The sequence below is a fragment of the Parasteatoda tepidariorum genome, chromosome 1 (genome assembly GCF_982258835.1).
Source record: "Parasteatoda tepidariorum strain Cologne lab strain chromosome 1, Ptep-v5.0, whole genome shotgun sequence".
Taxonomy (NCBI): Eukaryota; Metazoa; Arthropoda; class Arachnida; order Araneae; family Theridiidae; genus Parasteatoda; species Parasteatoda tepidariorum.
Window position 1 is genome coordinate 51,312,945 of NC_141755.1, and position 18,996 is coordinate 51,331,940.

General features: G+C 30.0%; 2 protein-coding genes across 2 annotated transcripts in view; one reads left to right on the forward strand and one right to left on the reverse strand.

Moving 5' to 3' along the window:
• f (espin protein forked) overlaps nucleotides 1-18,996 on the reverse strand; it is a 274,759-nt gene that overhangs the window by 250,203 nt on the left and 5,560 nt on the right. The gene's annotated exons all lie outside the window — the stretch shown is intronic.
• On the forward strand, nucleotides 190-591 carry LOC107449774 (uncharacterized). The gene has a single exon (XM_016065419.3). It carries the CDS (start codon nucleotides 190-192, stop codon nucleotides 589-591), a length of 402 nt encoding a protein of 133 aa, XP_015920905.3.

Sequence of the window (18,996 nt, forward strand, 5' to 3'; positions counted from 1 at the left end):
GATTCTCAAAGCCAAGCAATTCGTAAGATTCAGCAGGTGTTTGGAGAAGAAGCGATGGGTGTAACACAAATTAAGGAGTGGTTCATACGATTCAAAGATGGCCGCACATCAGCGGAGAGTGAGTAGCGTTGTGGCAGACCCCAAACAGCTCGGAGTGCAGCTAATGTTGAGAGGTTGCGAAATTTGGTGATGGCAGATCGTCGTTTGACAGTGTGGGAGATTGCAGAAGAGGTTGGAGTGAGTAGAGATTCTGCACAAGCAATTTTGCGTGAAGATTTAAACATGAACCGAGTAGCTGCGAAATTCATACCCAAGTTGTTGTCCCTGGAACAAAAAGACCTCCGTTTTGACGTTGCACAGGACCTTCTGGACACCGCCAACACTGATCCTGGGTTTCTGAATACCGTGAGAACTGGAGATGAGTCATGGGTGTACGGGTACGACCTAGAAACAAAAAGACAGTCGTCGCAATGGAAGCATCCCGATTCTCCAAAGCCGAAGAAAGCGCAACAGGTGCGAAGCAAAATCAAGGTGATGCTGACTGTTTTCTTTGATGTCCGTGGAATTGTGCATCGCGAATACGCACATTAAGGACAAACAGTGACAAAGGAGTACTATCAAGATGTTCTCCGGCGACTCCGTGAGGCAGTTCGGCGCAAAAGACCAGACTTGTGGAAGGCGAACAACTGGCACTTGCATCATGCAACGCCTCTGCACATTCATCCCAATTGATCCACACTTTCTTAGCCAAACATGGAATTACAACCATTCGCCAACCTCCCTACTCTTCAGACCTGGCTCCTTGCGACTTCTGGTTGTTTCCAAAATTGAAGACGCCGCTGAAAGGATCCCGTTTTGAGAGTAAAGAAGAGATAATGCGGAACGCGACGACGGAGCTGAACACCATTCCAAAAGAAGACTTCCAGAGAAGTTTCCACCAGTCGAAGGATCAGTGGGCTAAGTGTGTGGAAGCACAAGGGGCCTACTTTGAAGGGGATTAGGGTCCCAACTCCATCAGATATTTGAAATATTTTTTCTGGCCAAAGGTCGGATACTTTTCAGACAGGCCTCGTATATTCTTTTTGAATGAGACTGCGTGGTTAGTACACATTCTTAACATTATTTATACGGAACCAAAAAAGAGTTCAATGGAACTCTAATGTTGCAATCTTGAACCACAATATCAGTAATTTAAGCTACATTAAGGCGCAGATTTGTTGTGACCAAACTGTGTTAAGAAATGTCCGTTTTCTCCGGAATTTCACCGTATGTTTGACTGTTCAAAGCTGTTTTAATGACAAAACGGTTTTTTACTGTTTTTAACCCTAATGCCGATAGGATTTAAACAAATTTAAAATGTTAATTTTGAACTCCAATTCTTGCCAAACAGCTTTGCTGACAGTATAAAAGTATGGTTAAAACAATTTTTTTCCAATGCCCACCTAGAGAATGACCTTTCTTCAGAGAGGCATCTGAAGGGCAGTTTTATAGGACATATTGTCATAATTTCCAGTATATACTAGAATTTAGTGTGTTTCTGACTATGTGGTAGTTAAAAAAAAATCGATCATTTTTACCGAAGTCCTTTTGTAATTATTTTGGTAAATTTAACAATAAAATATTGTTTTATAATATGCGATGTAACTTGGTATATCTAGTAAAATTTAGTAATTTTATCATCTAGCATAAAGCATGGCATGGTAATGTTATCATCTGCAGTTTTCAAAACCGGAATTTCCGGTAAACAGTTACCATGCAAATGGAAAAACTACCAAATGACTGGTTCAAAAACCGTATATTTTGGTTTTATTAACTGGAATTATGGTTTTTTTTTAGTAGAAATGCCATTTACATACAGTACGGAAAATTTATCAGAATATTTTTAATCGTGCAAACTGAGCCATATTACATGACAAGTTTTGCCTCTTGCTTTTGGTTACACGACACCATTGTTCAACTTCTGGAATTAGATTCAATTTAACACTTTATTAAAATTATAAAAATTTTCAAGATCTTATAATTCAAAGAGCCGATATTGTGATACAACGTTAAACCAATTTTTCGAAATGTGTTAAAAGAGTTCTAAAATGCGCTGAAAGCAAGTGCTTACCATCTAATTACAGTTTATTTTATGAGAATTGTTTAACTCGAACATGATAGCTTAGCTTAATACTTAATCGCCATATCAGGGTAATTTGAACAATGGTTAACCTTAACAAACCGATATTGTGCCAATAAACGAATATTTCGAAAGCAAAATTTCAGAAGTTATTAACTGAAGCCAATAAGTTGAAGAAGTTTAGGTTGATAAGCTTTTAACCTACGAACATTAAAATATAGATTTTGTGTCTCTCAAGCTGACCTTCGTTTATCTGAATTGAACTCTAATGAATGTTCCTAATTTCCGGTTTTCAACGGCCAATGAATACCAACTCACAAAGGGAAGCAACAGATAAATAAATCGTGTATGAAATCACGCAACCGGACACACAAATAAAAAAAAGCCTTTTCCATCTGTGCTCTTCAAATTGAGTTGATTAATTACGCTTTCGTGTCTTTCTCACTTTCACTAACGCTGTCCAGGAAACAGCAAGAGCTGACCATCGTCTGATTTGAATGCTGCCATGACGGTGAGAGGCTTAGAGCATGCCAAATGGCAGGGATTTGTTTATTTTGCAAAAATTTAACAAGTAGAAATCAGTTCGAAATTCATAAAATGTTTTTTTTTAATTTACTTATTTTATCTAAAATTTTGCAATCATCAATGTAATTTTTTGTCATCTACATTTATTAACGTAATTTTATGTCATCAACGCTGAGAAAAAAAGTATAGTCAAAACTACCAGAATACGGTAAAATTGACAGTATCTCTTGCTGTATGGGAACACCAAAAAGTTCAGTAATTTCTTCGGTTATTATTTTGGTTAAATATAGGTTTATAACAAGTCATAGAATTTGGTAAATATGATAAAACTTGGTAATTTTATCCTGATACCTTAGAGTAAGGCATAAAAACCATTAATTCGGTTAAATTTGCTCTTCAGTTTTGCATCTTTTTACTAAATATGTGGTAATAAGGAGAACCAGAACATTTTGAGAACCAGAATTTCCGATAAACCGTTACCATATAGACAGAAAAATTACCAGATGAATAGTTTAAATACCGTTTATTTTAGTTTTTATTACCAGAATTTTTGGCCATAGGTAGCGCCACTGGAAAATAAGAAGAAGCGCACCCCTCTTGCCTTAAGGGGGGTCAGGACCCTTTAACGCCTTAAACGATACAATGAAATACCATATTTTCGACACACTGTAACTATCTTTGAATTTATCCTAAAGCTATGAAATTTTTTTTATCATTTACTAGCACTATTATCAATATAATTAAATAGCTAAATTCAAAAAAAATCATTCATAAAAAAAATACAGACTTTTTTTAATATAGTGAAATTTTTTTATTTTCGAAAAAGTGAGTTTCATTGCGCGCAAAGCGTACGAGTCAAATATCATCAAAATAATGTCAAACTAATTTTAAATTAAAGTTATAATTACCCTAAACCTGTGTTACCTAATATAATTTTGATATACATATATTTTAATTTTCTAAAAATTAAAAAAGTTTAAGTTTTTCAAATTTCTATATTTTTGGCACATTACACAATTATTTAAAAAAATTTTAAGAGAGTAATGGTTTTTATAGTAGGTACCAGTTGTAGCAAACCATATCATAAAACTTTTCCTAAAGTTTCGTACAATTCTATCAATTAGTTCTTTGTACGCAGTGCGCACAAGTTCAACATATCACATTTTGAGAAAAATGACTTTAAAGTTAAAAATTTGTTTTTTTCGAATACCACTCAATATATTTTTCTAAAAATGCCTAAATAAATAAAATAAATCATTTTACAATACCTACATACAACTTAAACAGTAATACATTAACTAAATTTGACTTATAAACAAAAAAAAGTAACATTTCACAACGACTTGTCACATAACGAGCATCGAGTCAAATAGTAATCAACTTTTCAAACATTAGAAATGATTGATACAAAAACCAAACCAACCTAAATGATAGATTTTTGAGATTTATAAAAATCTAAAAGATGATGTTTTAAAATAAATTTTCAAAAGCAAACAAAAGATTTTCAAATTAGTAACTTTTAAAAAATTGTTTATAAAAATGACCACAAAGTTAAAATTTTGATTATTATAACAATATCCATTTTTATGTTTATCTAGAAATCCTAAGTAACCTCAAAGACATAGATATAAAGGAATAAATTTCTTACATTTTATTATTTTATAATAAAATCAATATTAAAAAAAACATTTAAAAATTAAAAGCCACCAGAAATATACATATCCCCCCCTTCACTTTTTTTCATTCTCTCATTTTCACAAATCTTTTTTTGTCGTTTCACTCTACGAGCTACAATAGACTGTTCACTAGCTCGCTTTTCAGCTTTTGTTACGCGGAGTTTATCTTGAGCATGAAAGTTTTGCTTTGCTTTTTTGTTGATTTGTAGCTCCAACAGTTTCATAATAGACATCAAAGACTTTTTTCCATCGTTAAAAACACAAACACCCATACATGCAGCTATTTCGGCAACATTTTTGCCAGCACTAGCAAATTTAGGGCAAAACTTCCATATGAGTGAGTTCAACGACTCATTTGGGTTTTGGGTCTTACCCCCCAAACATCTTTTCAAAAGAGACGGATGAGACAGATCCTTAAATATTGGCTTTATTGCCTCCATAACAACTTTAGCAACCAGCATTGGGTGCTTATACTCATGCACTTTGTTGTTATGCACAGCTTTATTATAGCTGCACCAACTATTTTCGCCTTTCGGACAAAACCAGTGCATCGGCTCTTTATCCGTGCTGCAAGTATGAGCCCATATGGCCCAAATCGCTGTTCGCATGTTGACTGAGTTATTGCTGTTTTGGCGAATTGCATTGCCATAATAACTTGTAATTCTATTTATTGTTACGTCTGTCAGTCTTCCCCGACCACCTATCGTCTTACCATCTGAAAGCCTTTTTTTGCCATATGAAGTTTTGAGTTTTCGCAAACGAGTGCCCATTCTCTTCTGTATGTGTCCCACACACTCCACTTTGGTTATCGAAACATCTTTTCCATATGGCTTTGCCTCACAAATAGCCTGGAAAGTTTTACAATCACCATCGCCAATGTATGTTTCATACTTGACGTCATATTTTTCTTCAGATCTTTGGAAAATCCTCTTCATGCCGTCAACCTCCATTTTTCCAGAAGAGCCGGCATGATTTTTCTGGCACACTGTTTTATGAGAAGATAGCCACTTATGATATCTCAAGCCAAACTTTGGACCCTTGTACGAAGCACAACCTTTGCAGAATGTCGACATTACTTCTATGTCAACAGCTTTTCCTGTCTCGCCGCCTACCAGGGTACATACGCCTATTAAAGACGTATGACCTCTGGTTTTCCAGGTGCCGTCTCCACTGACGGTTAGACTGTTTGGATTATCTGATAGACACTTTTCCTCGTTAACTGCCTGTTCCATGGATGACAAAGCAACTTCTTTTGATACTTCCAATATTTTAGAATTAATTTTATCATAAGATTTCTGAGTTATGGGCTTGGGCAAGCACATCACAGAACAAAATGTCTGCAGACTTGAAAGTCCACCACCAATGCACCGCATTGCAAAAACAGATCTTCTGTTTACTTCTGGAATGTTCTTATTCACTCCTATCAGTTTGCAGCTTTTAAAAACATCCCTTTTCTGACATGCTTGACATGTTATTTCAAAAGAAGACAACAATCCACACTGGGATTTCTCAGTCATTTTCAAGGAAGCATGACAAATTCCACAAGCAGCTACATTATTGAAAAAACTTATCAAGGAAGCAACATCAATAAGGCGATAACCATCAAAAGTCTCTTTAGTTTCAGTTTCGATATCCTTGAAACTGGAACATGACATCGAAAGCTTTTTCTTAGAAGCACTTTTAAAATCCTCTTTTTCAATAAAAACATTGCAACTGCCCACATTTACACTTTGCCGAAATTGATTTCCACGAAATCTTCTCTTTTTTGGTCTCTGACCAGATCTACGAGGATTATTCATGATTATTTATAATAAATAAATCAAACCGAAACTAGATTTTTGACTAAAATGAAAGCTAATAGACGAATGTACAAATATTAATCTAAGATTAAAAAACGCATGCAATTCGAATATAAACAAATAAAATCTGCAAAGGGTTGGAGCAGAGTTGAGTTGTAGACACTTTAAATCTCAGATTATTATTAGAAACTATAAGATAAGCCCGAAATGAAGCAATTCGCGACCACGCCCACTAAAGCAATTGTTGGTGAGTGACTTGTCTTCTAACCCTTATAACTTTTGAACCAATTGAAAGATTTCGAAATGTAAGATATGAAAATGCGCAGAATAATGCAAGGAATAAAAAAAAATGATTCTTGAAAAATCGATTTTTTGAGAGTTTTAAGGGTCCTGACCCCCCTTAATGGCATACGACAAAAACAACAAACATGAATTAAATTACGAAAATTCAAGCAAGGGAATTAAAAATCGATTTAGTTCTATCTATTGGGTATTTAAGAAGCCTAAATTCAAGTTGTTCTTATTTTCTAAGTTATGAAATATTTGATTTATTAATGTAAAAAAAAATAGTCAGTTGATGCTTTTAACTATTTTGGATTTTAATTAAATGTATTTGTTTTGTGCATTTTTTATCATTATTTTCCTTTTCTAGAACTCTACTCTTAAAAAATTTACTCCTAATGAATTCCTAGATATATCTTTGATTTATTTGTTTTAATTTTCATAAAATATGTTAAGACTTCCTCTGTATTTTTGTACCATTCCCAAACTGCAAACTTCTGTATCATTCCCAAACTATGTAAAACTTTTTTAATTTTTAAAATAGTTTTTAACACACGGAAAAAAATAATTTTAAAATTACCATACGAAGCTAAAATAACATTTAAAAAAAATTATTCAATAAAATTAAAATATTCGGTGTATAGAAACTTTTCCACTTTTCCATTCACTTGGTAACAGTTTATAAGGAATTCTGGTATTCAAAATCTTTGTTCTTATTACCACGCAATTAGTAAATTTGCATAATTAGTAAAAAATACACCAAATTTTACCTCATTTACCAAATTTTACTGCGCATTATAAAACCATATTTATAGTTAATTTTACCAAAATCTTTAATTCGGGGATTCCCATGGTGCCAGAAACACGGTTAATTTTACCATATTTTGGTAGTTTTAACCATAATTTTTATATCAGTGCATGTCGAAACGGTTTCAAATAATGCTTTAATGCCAACCTTATCAATCACAATCTTAAGCATTTTTTCTTCTTCTTTTTTTTTCTTCTTTTTTCGTAAAACGTATTTTGCATTTAATTTATTCTAAAACATAATATTTAAAAAGGAATTAGTTCAACTTGAAGATATCGATTAAAAAAATTTATTCCTTCAATGTAACCCACATACTTATCACAAAATATTCTTTCATCTAAAGATCCTAACCTATGATTTTATTCGATTAGTAATCCGATTTCGCTAATAAATCAAAGATTAGCTTCGTTTGTTGACTCGCTGATAATCTCAAGTGATTTAGATATTGTTTTCTGCCCATTTACAACAACGGAAACAATTTACAACAGAACAGATACGCATCTATTAATTTACTTCTTTTTTAAAAAAGATTACAATTGAAAGTAACATTTAAAAAAAAAAACGTATCGTATTAGGGTTGATGTTTAAATCTCTTTTAAATGTTAGCAAATTCCTGAAATAATTATTTCGCCTGCCTAATCAGGCGGATAATCAATATGATACAGGAAGACAACAGAAATCCATGCTCTCAGTCAAATCATCGTTGAATTAAAATATTGGTACCCAGAACCATAAAATGATGCAAATGGTGCAGATCTGTTTAATTGTCGTGTTTCAGTTCAAATTGAACTACTGTATCGTATTCTCAAGTTTAGGAAATATTGTTCATCTTAAGACCAATTTATCTCAATTTGAATTGGAGTTGAAAATGTGAATTTTTTGAAAGCAAATTTAAAAGACATTATAGTTTAACATATTCCGAAATATATAACAGTGTATTGTTTTTTCATAGAAAAGCTTAATTTCCAAACAATAAAAATTTACCCTTAGATCAGGAGTTTAGTTTTTGAAATTTTAAACTGATTTTGTACGTGTCACGTGTAATTTTTTTTCCTTAATGCTCATTACTTTAAGCATGACTTGATGGTACTTGGGGGGGGGGGGTTCAGTTGATTTCTTTTTCGTAGGGATAAAAGGAACAGATGGATCAGAGAGAGAGAGAACTAACATTCATGCTCGAAACGGGATTCGAACCCGATATTTTCCTCGTATATGGCCAACTCCTTGACAGCCATACAAGTCGTTCGACGACGAATTTTTATGTCTATGATTTATATTTTTCAAAAGTTAATTATATTGCTTTAAATGTAAAATTTTAAAGAAAAAAGGCCATGATAGTTGAAAATTAAATTAAAATTTTGCAATATTTTCTCTTATATTGCAATAATAAAATTAGTTATTATTGTAAATTTCTTAAGCATTTAGCATAGCCTTAAGAAATTTAGTAAAGTCAAGTTTTGCTCTATTTTGAACACTGTTAATAACACTGAAAAACTATCTTGTACTTTGAGTTTAAAATCGTTCAAATTTTGTTCATGAAATTTAGATAAAGTTTTAGGAAAATTCCATTAATTACTAGATAGGAATATAATTTAGTTCTTAAAATATAATATCAATTACAGAAATAAATGTTATTACTTTGCATTCATTTTTTTCTTAATTTCTCAAGCTATTAACGTTGTCCAAAAGCTTTCCAACCCTACTTAAATTTCAATAAGGTGTTCAGAATAGATATGAATACATGGAAATAGATATGATGCACCGAGTGTGGTCCAGTCAAATATGAATTTTAGTAAAGTATTCCGACTACAGCCAGTTGAGTGCTCAGAGGTCATGGAGTATAAGGCTCCACAATTTCATGACCAATAATCTGATGGCAGCAATGTGATCAGAATTGCACTTAGCACCTTTACTTCCCAGACAAGCTGGTATCCATCGCTCAGAAGCTGGGTGGGCTAAGCCACCACCGAGAATGGAACCCCACTCTTAAGGTTGTCTTCCTGTAGTTTGAAATTTCACGATGATTACATAAATATTTTCTTGAAATCTGTTAAAATAAGATCGATAAAATAATTATTTTCAGTTGAAATGGGTTTTATAATACATCGTGTAAAACGCTTGTAAAGTTTTAGTGACATAGTGACAAGCCTTCAATTATTCTAAATGTTACATTTTTACATCAATCTGCTGTATAGTAATTTTTCCAGATAGTACTTCAGAAGTTTACAAGGAATTTCCATTAAATAAGCACGCGTGGCACAGAATTTGTTTACCTATTTAAAAATTGAAGTGGTTCTTACCAAAGATGTTCTTTTGAGTAATTTGCAAAGCTGCTCAATCGCCCTAAAAATGTCATGCATTTATCATTATTGGTTTCATTTTCTCAATTTAAAATATTATGATTTAACTCAAAAATGCTAGTTAAGCCTATGCGCATTAGATTTCGTCTTTTTTTTATTTCTTAAGAGAAAAACACTATTTGATTTGCAATTATGGACTTTTTTAATTTAAATAGAATATAGATTTTAGCAATTTTTAGAATAGTTTCTTAGCTGGATAACAAACTATTTATAATATATGCAATACATCAATTTTATAGACAAATATTTATCCACTACATCAATTTTGTTGACAAATTTCAGTGGTTAAGGAAGTTTGAAAAACATAATAGGCTAAAAGTAAAATTTTTGTAATTTTGCGTGTACTGTATGAATAAAATACTACAACATATTATAGCAAATAAGAGAAGTGTTAAGGATATAACATTATAAATAGTGATGAAATCAATAATTATGCGATATAGGGGTAAAAAAAAGACTAAACATTAAAAGACTTCGAATTATTTATCACTTTTAATCTGACGTATTTTGACAAGCGAGTAATATCTTTCACTTTGATTGTGTGGAAGCGGCCTGAATTAGCACTATGTCAACAGTTTGCGTTCTTACAAACAATATAAACCTTTCATCAACGTCTTTTTGTAAAACTTCTAACCGAAAATCTCTTTTCCTTCATTGTTCGTAAGCCGTAATCCAAAGAATTACACCCGATCCCATTTATCTCACAAAATTATCGGATCCATCTCCATTTTGTTCTCTGAATCGATGAACCGAGAAATGAACTATAATCGTGAAAGATTAAAATTAGTAACAGACGCATGAATACCTTTTTATTGTCGTAATGATATAAACATATCAATAAACACAGAGTATGTAATTGCATAACGTACGTTAAAATTTTCCCAATAAGTCAATCAATTGTTTTGATACATTTTACGACAGCTTACTCATAGTTATAAATAAAATTTACATTTTACTCGTTTTCTTTTTAATTTATTAGATTTTAAAAATAAAAAAGTGAATTCCTTTCTTTCCTCAAATTTACTTATTCTTATTTTAAGTGGGTAGAATTGATTGTTTTGATACATTTTACGATAGCTTACTCATAGTTATATATAAAATTTAAATTTTACTCGTTTATATTTTATAATTTATTAGATTTTATAAATAAGAAAGTTTAATCCCTTCTTTTCTCAAATTTACTTATTCTTATTTTAAGTGGGCAGAAATGATTGTTTTGATACATTTTGCGATAGCTTACTCATAGTTATAAATAAAATTTAAATTTTACACGTTTTCTTTTTAATTTATTAGATTTTAAAAATAAAAAAGTGAATTCCTTTCTTTTCTCAAATTTACTTATTCTTATTTTAAGTGGGCAGAATTGATTGTTTTGATACATTTTACGATAGCTTACTCATAGTTATAAATAAAATTTAAATTATACTCGTTTACTTTTTAATTTATTATATGTAATAAATAAAAAAGTAAATTCCTTTCTTTTCTCAAATTTACTTATTCTTATTTTAAGTGGGCAGAATCGATTGTTTTGATACATTTTACGATAGCTTACTCATATCTATAAATAAAATTTAAATTTTACTCGTTCACTTTTTAATTTACTACATTTTATAAATAAAAAAGTCAATTCCTTTATTTTCTCAAATTTACTTATTCTTATTTTAAGTGGGCAGAATCGATTGTTTTGATACATTTTACGATAGCTTACTCATAGTTATAAATGAAATTTAAATTATACTCGTTTACTTTTTAATTTATTATATGTAATAAATAAAAAAGTAAATTCCTTTCTTTTCTCAAATTTACTTATTCTTATTTTAAGTGGGCAGAATCGATTGTTTTGATACATTTTACAACAGCTTACTCATATCTATAAATAAAATTTAAATTTTACTCGTTCACTTTTTAATTTATTATATTTTATAAATAAAAAAGTAAATTCCTTTCTTTTCTCAAATTTACTTATTTTAAGTGGGCAGAATCGATTGTTTTGATACATTTTACGATAGCTTACTCATAGTTATAAATAAAATTTAAATTTTACTCATTTACTTTTTACTTTATTACATTTTATAAATAAAAAAGTGAATTCCTTTCTTTTCTCAAATTTACTTATTCTTATTTTAAGTGGGCAGAATCGATTGTTTTGATACATTTTACTATAAATTACTCATAGCTATAAATGAAATTTATATATTACTCGTTTATTTTTTTTTATTTATTATATTTTATAAAATAGAAAAAGTAAATTATTTTACTTTCTCAAATTTAAATATTCTTATTTTTAAGTGAGCAGAACTATGAACTATTGAAATACATATTGTTTTGACTTATACCGCATAATTTTAAGAGATAAATAAAATTTAAAAAATTTATAAGTCAAAGGAAATTTCTGAAAAAAGTAAAAATATTTCTGGTGTGTAAGGATATATGACTTCAAATATATTTCGCAAGCCGAGTTTGATATCAACTGAAGCTCATAATTTTACTTTATAAATATTTTAATTCTATAGAGGTAGTTTTAAATCACTATATCTTAGTCAAAAACATCCAAAACTGCCAATGAAAAAATCCAAAAGTAAACCAGTAAGATTAAGATATCCCTAACATTCGCATTTTTAAGATGAAAATATAAGAAATCTTGCTGTACATACATTTATGAGTTAAAACTATTTTAGTGCTTCATAGTTTATGAAAATGCTAAAATTTAAAAAAAAAAAAAGCTTTCCCGAAGATGCGGGATTATAAGAGGATTTGTAGAAAAATAATTATTTCCTCTTTACTTTTATATATTATTTTTTAACAAAATAAGCCATGTCAAAATACTTTTTGGGTAATAAAACTAAGTTGTTTTTTATTTACATTCAAAAAAATATATATATAGTCATTCTGATTTTTAATACTCCTTTTGCTTAAACGTTAGAGAACAACAGACCTTAACCTATCAACTCTTTGTAGCAAACGGGACAACGGTGTCTCTTTTTCGATATTTTTTTCAGACACTCTAATTACAAGCAAAAATAAAGTTTGGTACTTTTTTATTATAAAATAGAGTGTAATTGTTACTAAAAACACCTGTTAGATTATCGGAATTATATTTCTACAAAAATAAAAATCTGGAAAAGTAGTTGGATTTTTTTTTTCAATCAATGGATTTATTTTTTTTCAATTCAAAAATTTATCGATAATTGATTTTATAAATTAAAGAACTTTTATTTATGAATAACTGTTTCTCTTAGACATGAATAACTGCAAACAAGGGAAAATTTGAAAAATTATTGTTTGGAAGTGAGCCGTGTTTGGAAGATTTCACCTGTAAACACAGAAAAAGACGCTTGCGTTCCATGCTGTATTTCATAACTATAAACTATTGAAGTTCTAAATATAATATTTTTCACTTATTTCGACCTTAATTATTACAAAAAAAATTAAAGAAGTATGATAAATATTTTTTATCAAAATTCTACGTCAAAAAGTTAATAAGATATCAGTTGATAAAAAAATTGCAGTTATACATTACCACATAAAAATATTTCGTATAACAAAAATATCATTAATTATCAGATGAGAAAATCTGATTTTTGTCATATTAGATAGTCACTCCAAGTTATATTTATTAATATTAACCTCATAAAATGTTGTTTTTTTTCATGAGAAATGAAAAGTACTTTTTTATGTTTTGAGTTGACCTCAAAAGACAATTACTACTTCATGCCTTGATTTGGATTTAGTCCTTATATCAACTAATTATTCGTTTAAATCAGATTCCCAAGCCTTTTCCCAGTGCAAAATGTTATTTACTTACATTAAAATATTATGAAATGAATAGTTTCAGAATTCTCAGTTAAATTTAACATTTCAAGGTGATAACAATTCTGCGCACAGCTGGAACAGGTTAAGTACATACAACGCATGAAAACAAGAACAGGAAGAAAAAAGAATAGTTCGATTAACGGTTCTTTGAAGAAGAACAGCCTTTTCATAAATAAGAAACAAATTCAAGGATGATATTTTGGAATGTATCAGAACACTTAAGTACACAAGGTCATATTAAAATAATGTCTTTGGAACTTAAATTGAATAAGAACAGGAATAAAATTAGATATAATGGCGTTTGATTGATAACGGAATTTTAAATTGTGTCATAATACAGACAGGTATAGAAAAATTACGCAAATAATTAAAAAATAACAATAAAAAGGTGCTATTTTTTCTCTGTCAGTGTTTTAAAGCCAACGTTATTTTTTTAAACATTGGCTGAATTGCTTAAACAGTTTATATATTTTTTATATATTTAAAATATTTGTCTTTTTTAAAACAGGTCAGTTATTTTCATTAAAATTTCATTATTCGAAACATTAATTGATAGAATTATTTTAATAATTTAAGCATCGATTCGGAGTTTAAGAAACTAATATCAACTATATTTATTGAAACTAATATTGGCTAAAACTTTAAGTGACTCAAATTTTTAACCGTTGATCGGACTAAATTTTGGCGGCCATATTTTCCTCACTGTGGCTATACCTTCTATACATTAAATTTCATAAATCTAAAATTTGTATCCCTCAAAAAAGAAAAGGAACGTTACTTTGGATTAGTTTTTAAAGTTTTTGCAACTTTAAATAATGCCTACACTAATTAACTGAGCATTTTTAAGACTGACCCCTTAAGCCAATAAGATTGCATCCTAATGCGTGAAAGTGCGATTATTTTCCCAGAAACTATGTAGCTTTTTTCCCCATTGTTCATTGAATGGTTTTGCAATAATTAAAAATTATGGTAGAGACTGTGACTTCCCAGATATTTACACTATTATCCCAAATATTTACACTATTCTATTGAATTTAGGAAACTTAGTCAGACATTTGGAAATTTAGACAATTATCTAAGATGCCGAATGTGTTTTAGGTAGAACTACACTAATAAAAAAAGTATGGTAAAAACCACCAGAATATGGTAAAATTTACCGAGTTTATGGGTGCACCAAAGCGTAAGGGGAAAAGTGGTAAAAAGTATTTAGGAAAAGTGGTCATTTATACTGAAGGGCTTTGATAACGATTTTGAGAAAATTAACAATAAAATATTGTTTTATAATGTGTGTTAAAATTTGATAAATGTGGTACAATTTGATAATTTTATCACGATACCTTAAAGCATGGCATAAAAATCATTTATTCAGTTACATTTACTTTTCAGTTTCGCATTTTTACTAATTGCGTAGTGATAAAAGCTAAAATTTTGTAAACCAGTATTTCCGGTAAACCGTTAATACATAACAGAAAATTTTTTGAAATGAATCTTTTAAATACAGTATATTTTGATTTTATTAACCAGATTTATGATTTTCATTTTTCAGAAATCTCTTAATAATACAGTACCACAATTTTATTAGAATTTTTTTTCCTTGCATAAATCCATTCTGATGAAAACAACTCAAAGTCAGTTTATCGTCTAGACTTAAGATGCAAACTTAAACAAAAAACATCATTGTTTGTTTATTTAAAATAGTTTAACCATTCATACTTAGTAAATTTGTTTTTACAAATAATTGTATCAGTAGAGATCATTTTTAATGACGCTAAATTTTATTTATTGAACTAGTTTTCGTGACGCCCACGGAAGTGGCACTTCTGCACCAAGAAAATGACACTGAGTAAAATTAAACTCACATGCGAAAAAAATCATGCACCTTCGATAACATTTTGAAGTCAATGAAGGTAACCCCTAAAAACGACCAACCTCCATTAACGGCCATTTTACTGAGGAACAGAGAATGGTTGCTCGAGAGGTTTCACTGTCTCGTAATTTTTTGTTCCGTAAAATGACCCTGTAAAAATGGATTTTCGGTTAAAGGTACCGACAATCTGCGTGCCGGTACTTTTTACCGTAATTTGATCCGGAATTTTTTACAGTGTACACTACAGTGTTCCATGCGGCGGCGATTTGAAGCATATATTACGTTTGGTGGCCGTTTTCCCTAGAACTTGAAGGAGCACGTTAATTTAATAAAATACCATTTACCCGCCTCTAGTAATGAAAATTAACCGGTAAACTTTTTAAAAAATTCGAAAAAGAAAAAAAAATTCTTTTTATTGAAATACAAAAAAAAATCTATCTACATTTATTCACTTATGAATTTCAAATTACTAATTAAAGTGTCATTCAAAGTGAATAAAGCATAAATCAAATGCTCCATTCACGTTGTTTTAGACTTACAACGCACAATGTACGCAATACTAAGTACACCCTTCCTTTTGAAAAAAAATCAATGATTTCTAAGAGTTTCGAAGAAAGGAATTTATTTGAGGTCTTAATTTCCAAGATCACATTTTTTTTTAAAATATTTCTATCTTATGAATCAGTACATGCGAACTGATGTGTATTGCGATTATTGTGCTTCAAGCGTTTCCTCGTATTTTGAGTTGGGTCCAGACGTAAAATGTCGCTTATAGTACCAATAAATACGGAATCCAAAAAGCAAACAAAAAATACCTAGAACACATTTCCATCACACAATAAAAATAAGATTAAAATAAACACCAATCCAAGCTTTGAAAAAAATCAGTTTCAAAATCGAACTCCTATAAATAAAATTTTATGTTGTATATCCTGAAAAAAAAAATTCGAACAAATTAGGGAGGGTGCAGAGAAGCTCTAAGAGAATAGTTTCGATTTAGATAGTTTGTTCTGCTTCGCTCGGTTGGCCACGTTCTACATCCTGCGCGTTCTACTACAAAAGGAGGTCGCGATGAGATCAAGGTTGCAAGCGACAGTTTTTTTTATGCATTATTATTTATTTAATGCTTTCTTAAAAAAACTATTTTTGATGAAGTCTTTTTTTTCCTAGGAACAAACTTGGAAGAACCGGAAGAAATAAAACTTTTCGTATAATTTAGGTTTTAAATTGATTCGTCATTTATCGATTTCATTTGTCGTTTGAATAATTCAAATGTCTTTTAAATAAAAAAATATTTTTAAAAATAATATAACACGTAAACAGCAATAAATTTGTTCATGAAAAAATAAAATCGCAAACTATATTTAACGATAGTAAGTTTATTCACATAATATTTCAATCGAATAACCAGCAATTATAGTTTGCTGAACGAAAACGTGACTATAATTAAAAAAGAAAATTCCAAAGATAATTATCTAGAATTTTATAGTTCCAGAAATCCTAGTTATGTTAACATCATCATCTAATCTTAATTACATACATTCTTAGAATCAAAACCGCAGTTCCATAAATATTAATGGAATACTAGGAAAAAGGCAAGATAGTTAGAATGTCGTCTGCATTTGGTTTGGCTTTAATAAGACTGTACAAGTGTCTTATAAAACTGTATATTGCTAAATCGAGATTCATGAGAGGTTATTTTGATTGATTATTTTGTAATAGAAGTGTAAACTAGCTCATTTGTGAAAATTCTAAACTTGACGCAACATTAATTGCCTTACTTGTTTTACTTTTGCAATTATATTGACTAATCATTATCAAAATTGAGAAATCACAGACAGCGTAAAAGTCAATTATTCTTTAAAGATAGTAGGACTAGTCAAAAATAAAAATAATAATTTTTTTCTTTCATGTTTTTTTTATATTTTAAAAAAATTTGTCATTTATAGTTTTTTTTCTCAATTATTTCAAACAAAATTTAAAATTTAAAAAAAAACTAAACAATAAACTCTACGGAAAATTGAGACAATCTTAATGATTAAAAATGCATTTATTTTTTCACGTTTTTATTCTAACTTTATCAGAGATTAAAAAGTGTTATAAAAAAGTGTAGTTCCAAGTTCATTTTTGTGTTTTAGTTATAAATTTGATATCAAAATAGCTCATTAAATAATGGAAAAACTGCAAACAATTACTACAAAAATACTTTCCCAAATTAAAACTATGAAATCAACACCACTTTTAATTTACAATCAATTCATTTTAACCACGTTTTATTGATTTACTTCAAGGTATTTAAATAAATATAATAAAAATGCTAGTTATTTACTTTTAAATCCATTCAAAACCAACTTTTAAAAACTTAAATATAAATTACATAGGAGTATTTAATCTAGGTAATCGAAATAGTCAATGCACTCCAACATTTGCTTTATTAAAAAATCAATTTGAACTTTAAAAATACATTCGCTGACTGTGAGCAAAGATCAGTAATAGGTTTCTAAACTTACAACTTCTTTTTCCTGGGATTTTATTAACATAACATTATTGCATTTTTTACAAGGGTCAGTATTAATTTTTTTTTATCGTTTCTATAAAAATAATCATTTTGTTACTTATACTAATTTGTTTAATCCCGTTTAGTCTGAATTTAGGTTGTCTAAAATTCACTTATTTTTTATTTTAATTTTTTAAAGAAAAAATATTTTATTATTTTTAGGAGGAAAACTGCCGTTATATAGTTTCCACAGCACTGCGGTATTAAAAAATAAACTATTTTAATAATAAAACATCACTAATGTTGCTTTGAAAAAAATTAACCAAATCATATAGTTAAGTAATGTATGCTTCGAAAAAGTGTACTAAATGTGTACTCATATGCTTCGGAAAAGGGTACTACAAAGTGAATAGACAGTTGTCACAATGTGTTTTGTGTTAAACGTTCATGTGGCGCAATTGGTTAAGGCATAGCTCACACTGCTGGTTGGAAAGGTGAAGGTAGTGAGTTAGATCATGGCTATAACAACTGGCAATAACAGCTGATAATAGCAACCGGCATGCATACGCAGCAAGGAGCACGTAAAATCTGCTGTCGTGACTGAAAGATATCTCGATGACTGTTTGGAGTAAGGGTACCAGCTCAGACGCTGTCCACGTTATCTGACTGGGTTTGAAATTGCATTCCTACCATAGCCGTTAAAAGAAAGAGTCCCAAAAAAAAAGAAACTATGTGCTTGGCCATCATTGGGTGGTGTGTGTGGGTTCAGAGTTCCCCGATTAGCTCCGAGATTATAAGAGACATCGGATAAAACATTTTCCCTACAGTTGCGAGACACACACGTGATCATGCAAAATACTCATCGATAATAAAAAAATATGAAATTCTGATCACGTAATCAAATTTTTAAAAAAATAAGTTAAAAAAAAGGGTGTGGTAGATATTTAAGTCTTACAACGTGATTTCATACTGGATATAAGAATGTTTGGAATTCCCATTAATTCAACAACGCTGTTTTCTGGTCCTAAGCGATTCTCAGTAAGAGACGGCAAGATTAAATTTTTCTCCCAGGAGATTCTCAGACATGTTCTATGCGGCTGACGTCTAGAGAACATAGGGCTCCAAGACTTTACTTACACCCAGTCAAAGTCCCGATCTCTCATGACATATCAGGCCATTAATCAAGAAGCTGTTCTCACCATCTCTACCATGATGATGAATCTCTTAAATATTAGAGTTCCGTGAAAACT

What these genes read in the sequence shown, in the direction of transcription:
- LOC107449774 (XM_016065419.3), top strand. Translation starts at nt 190, where the DNA reads ATGGCAGATCGTCGTTTGACAGTGTGGGAGATTGCAGAAGAGGTTGGA.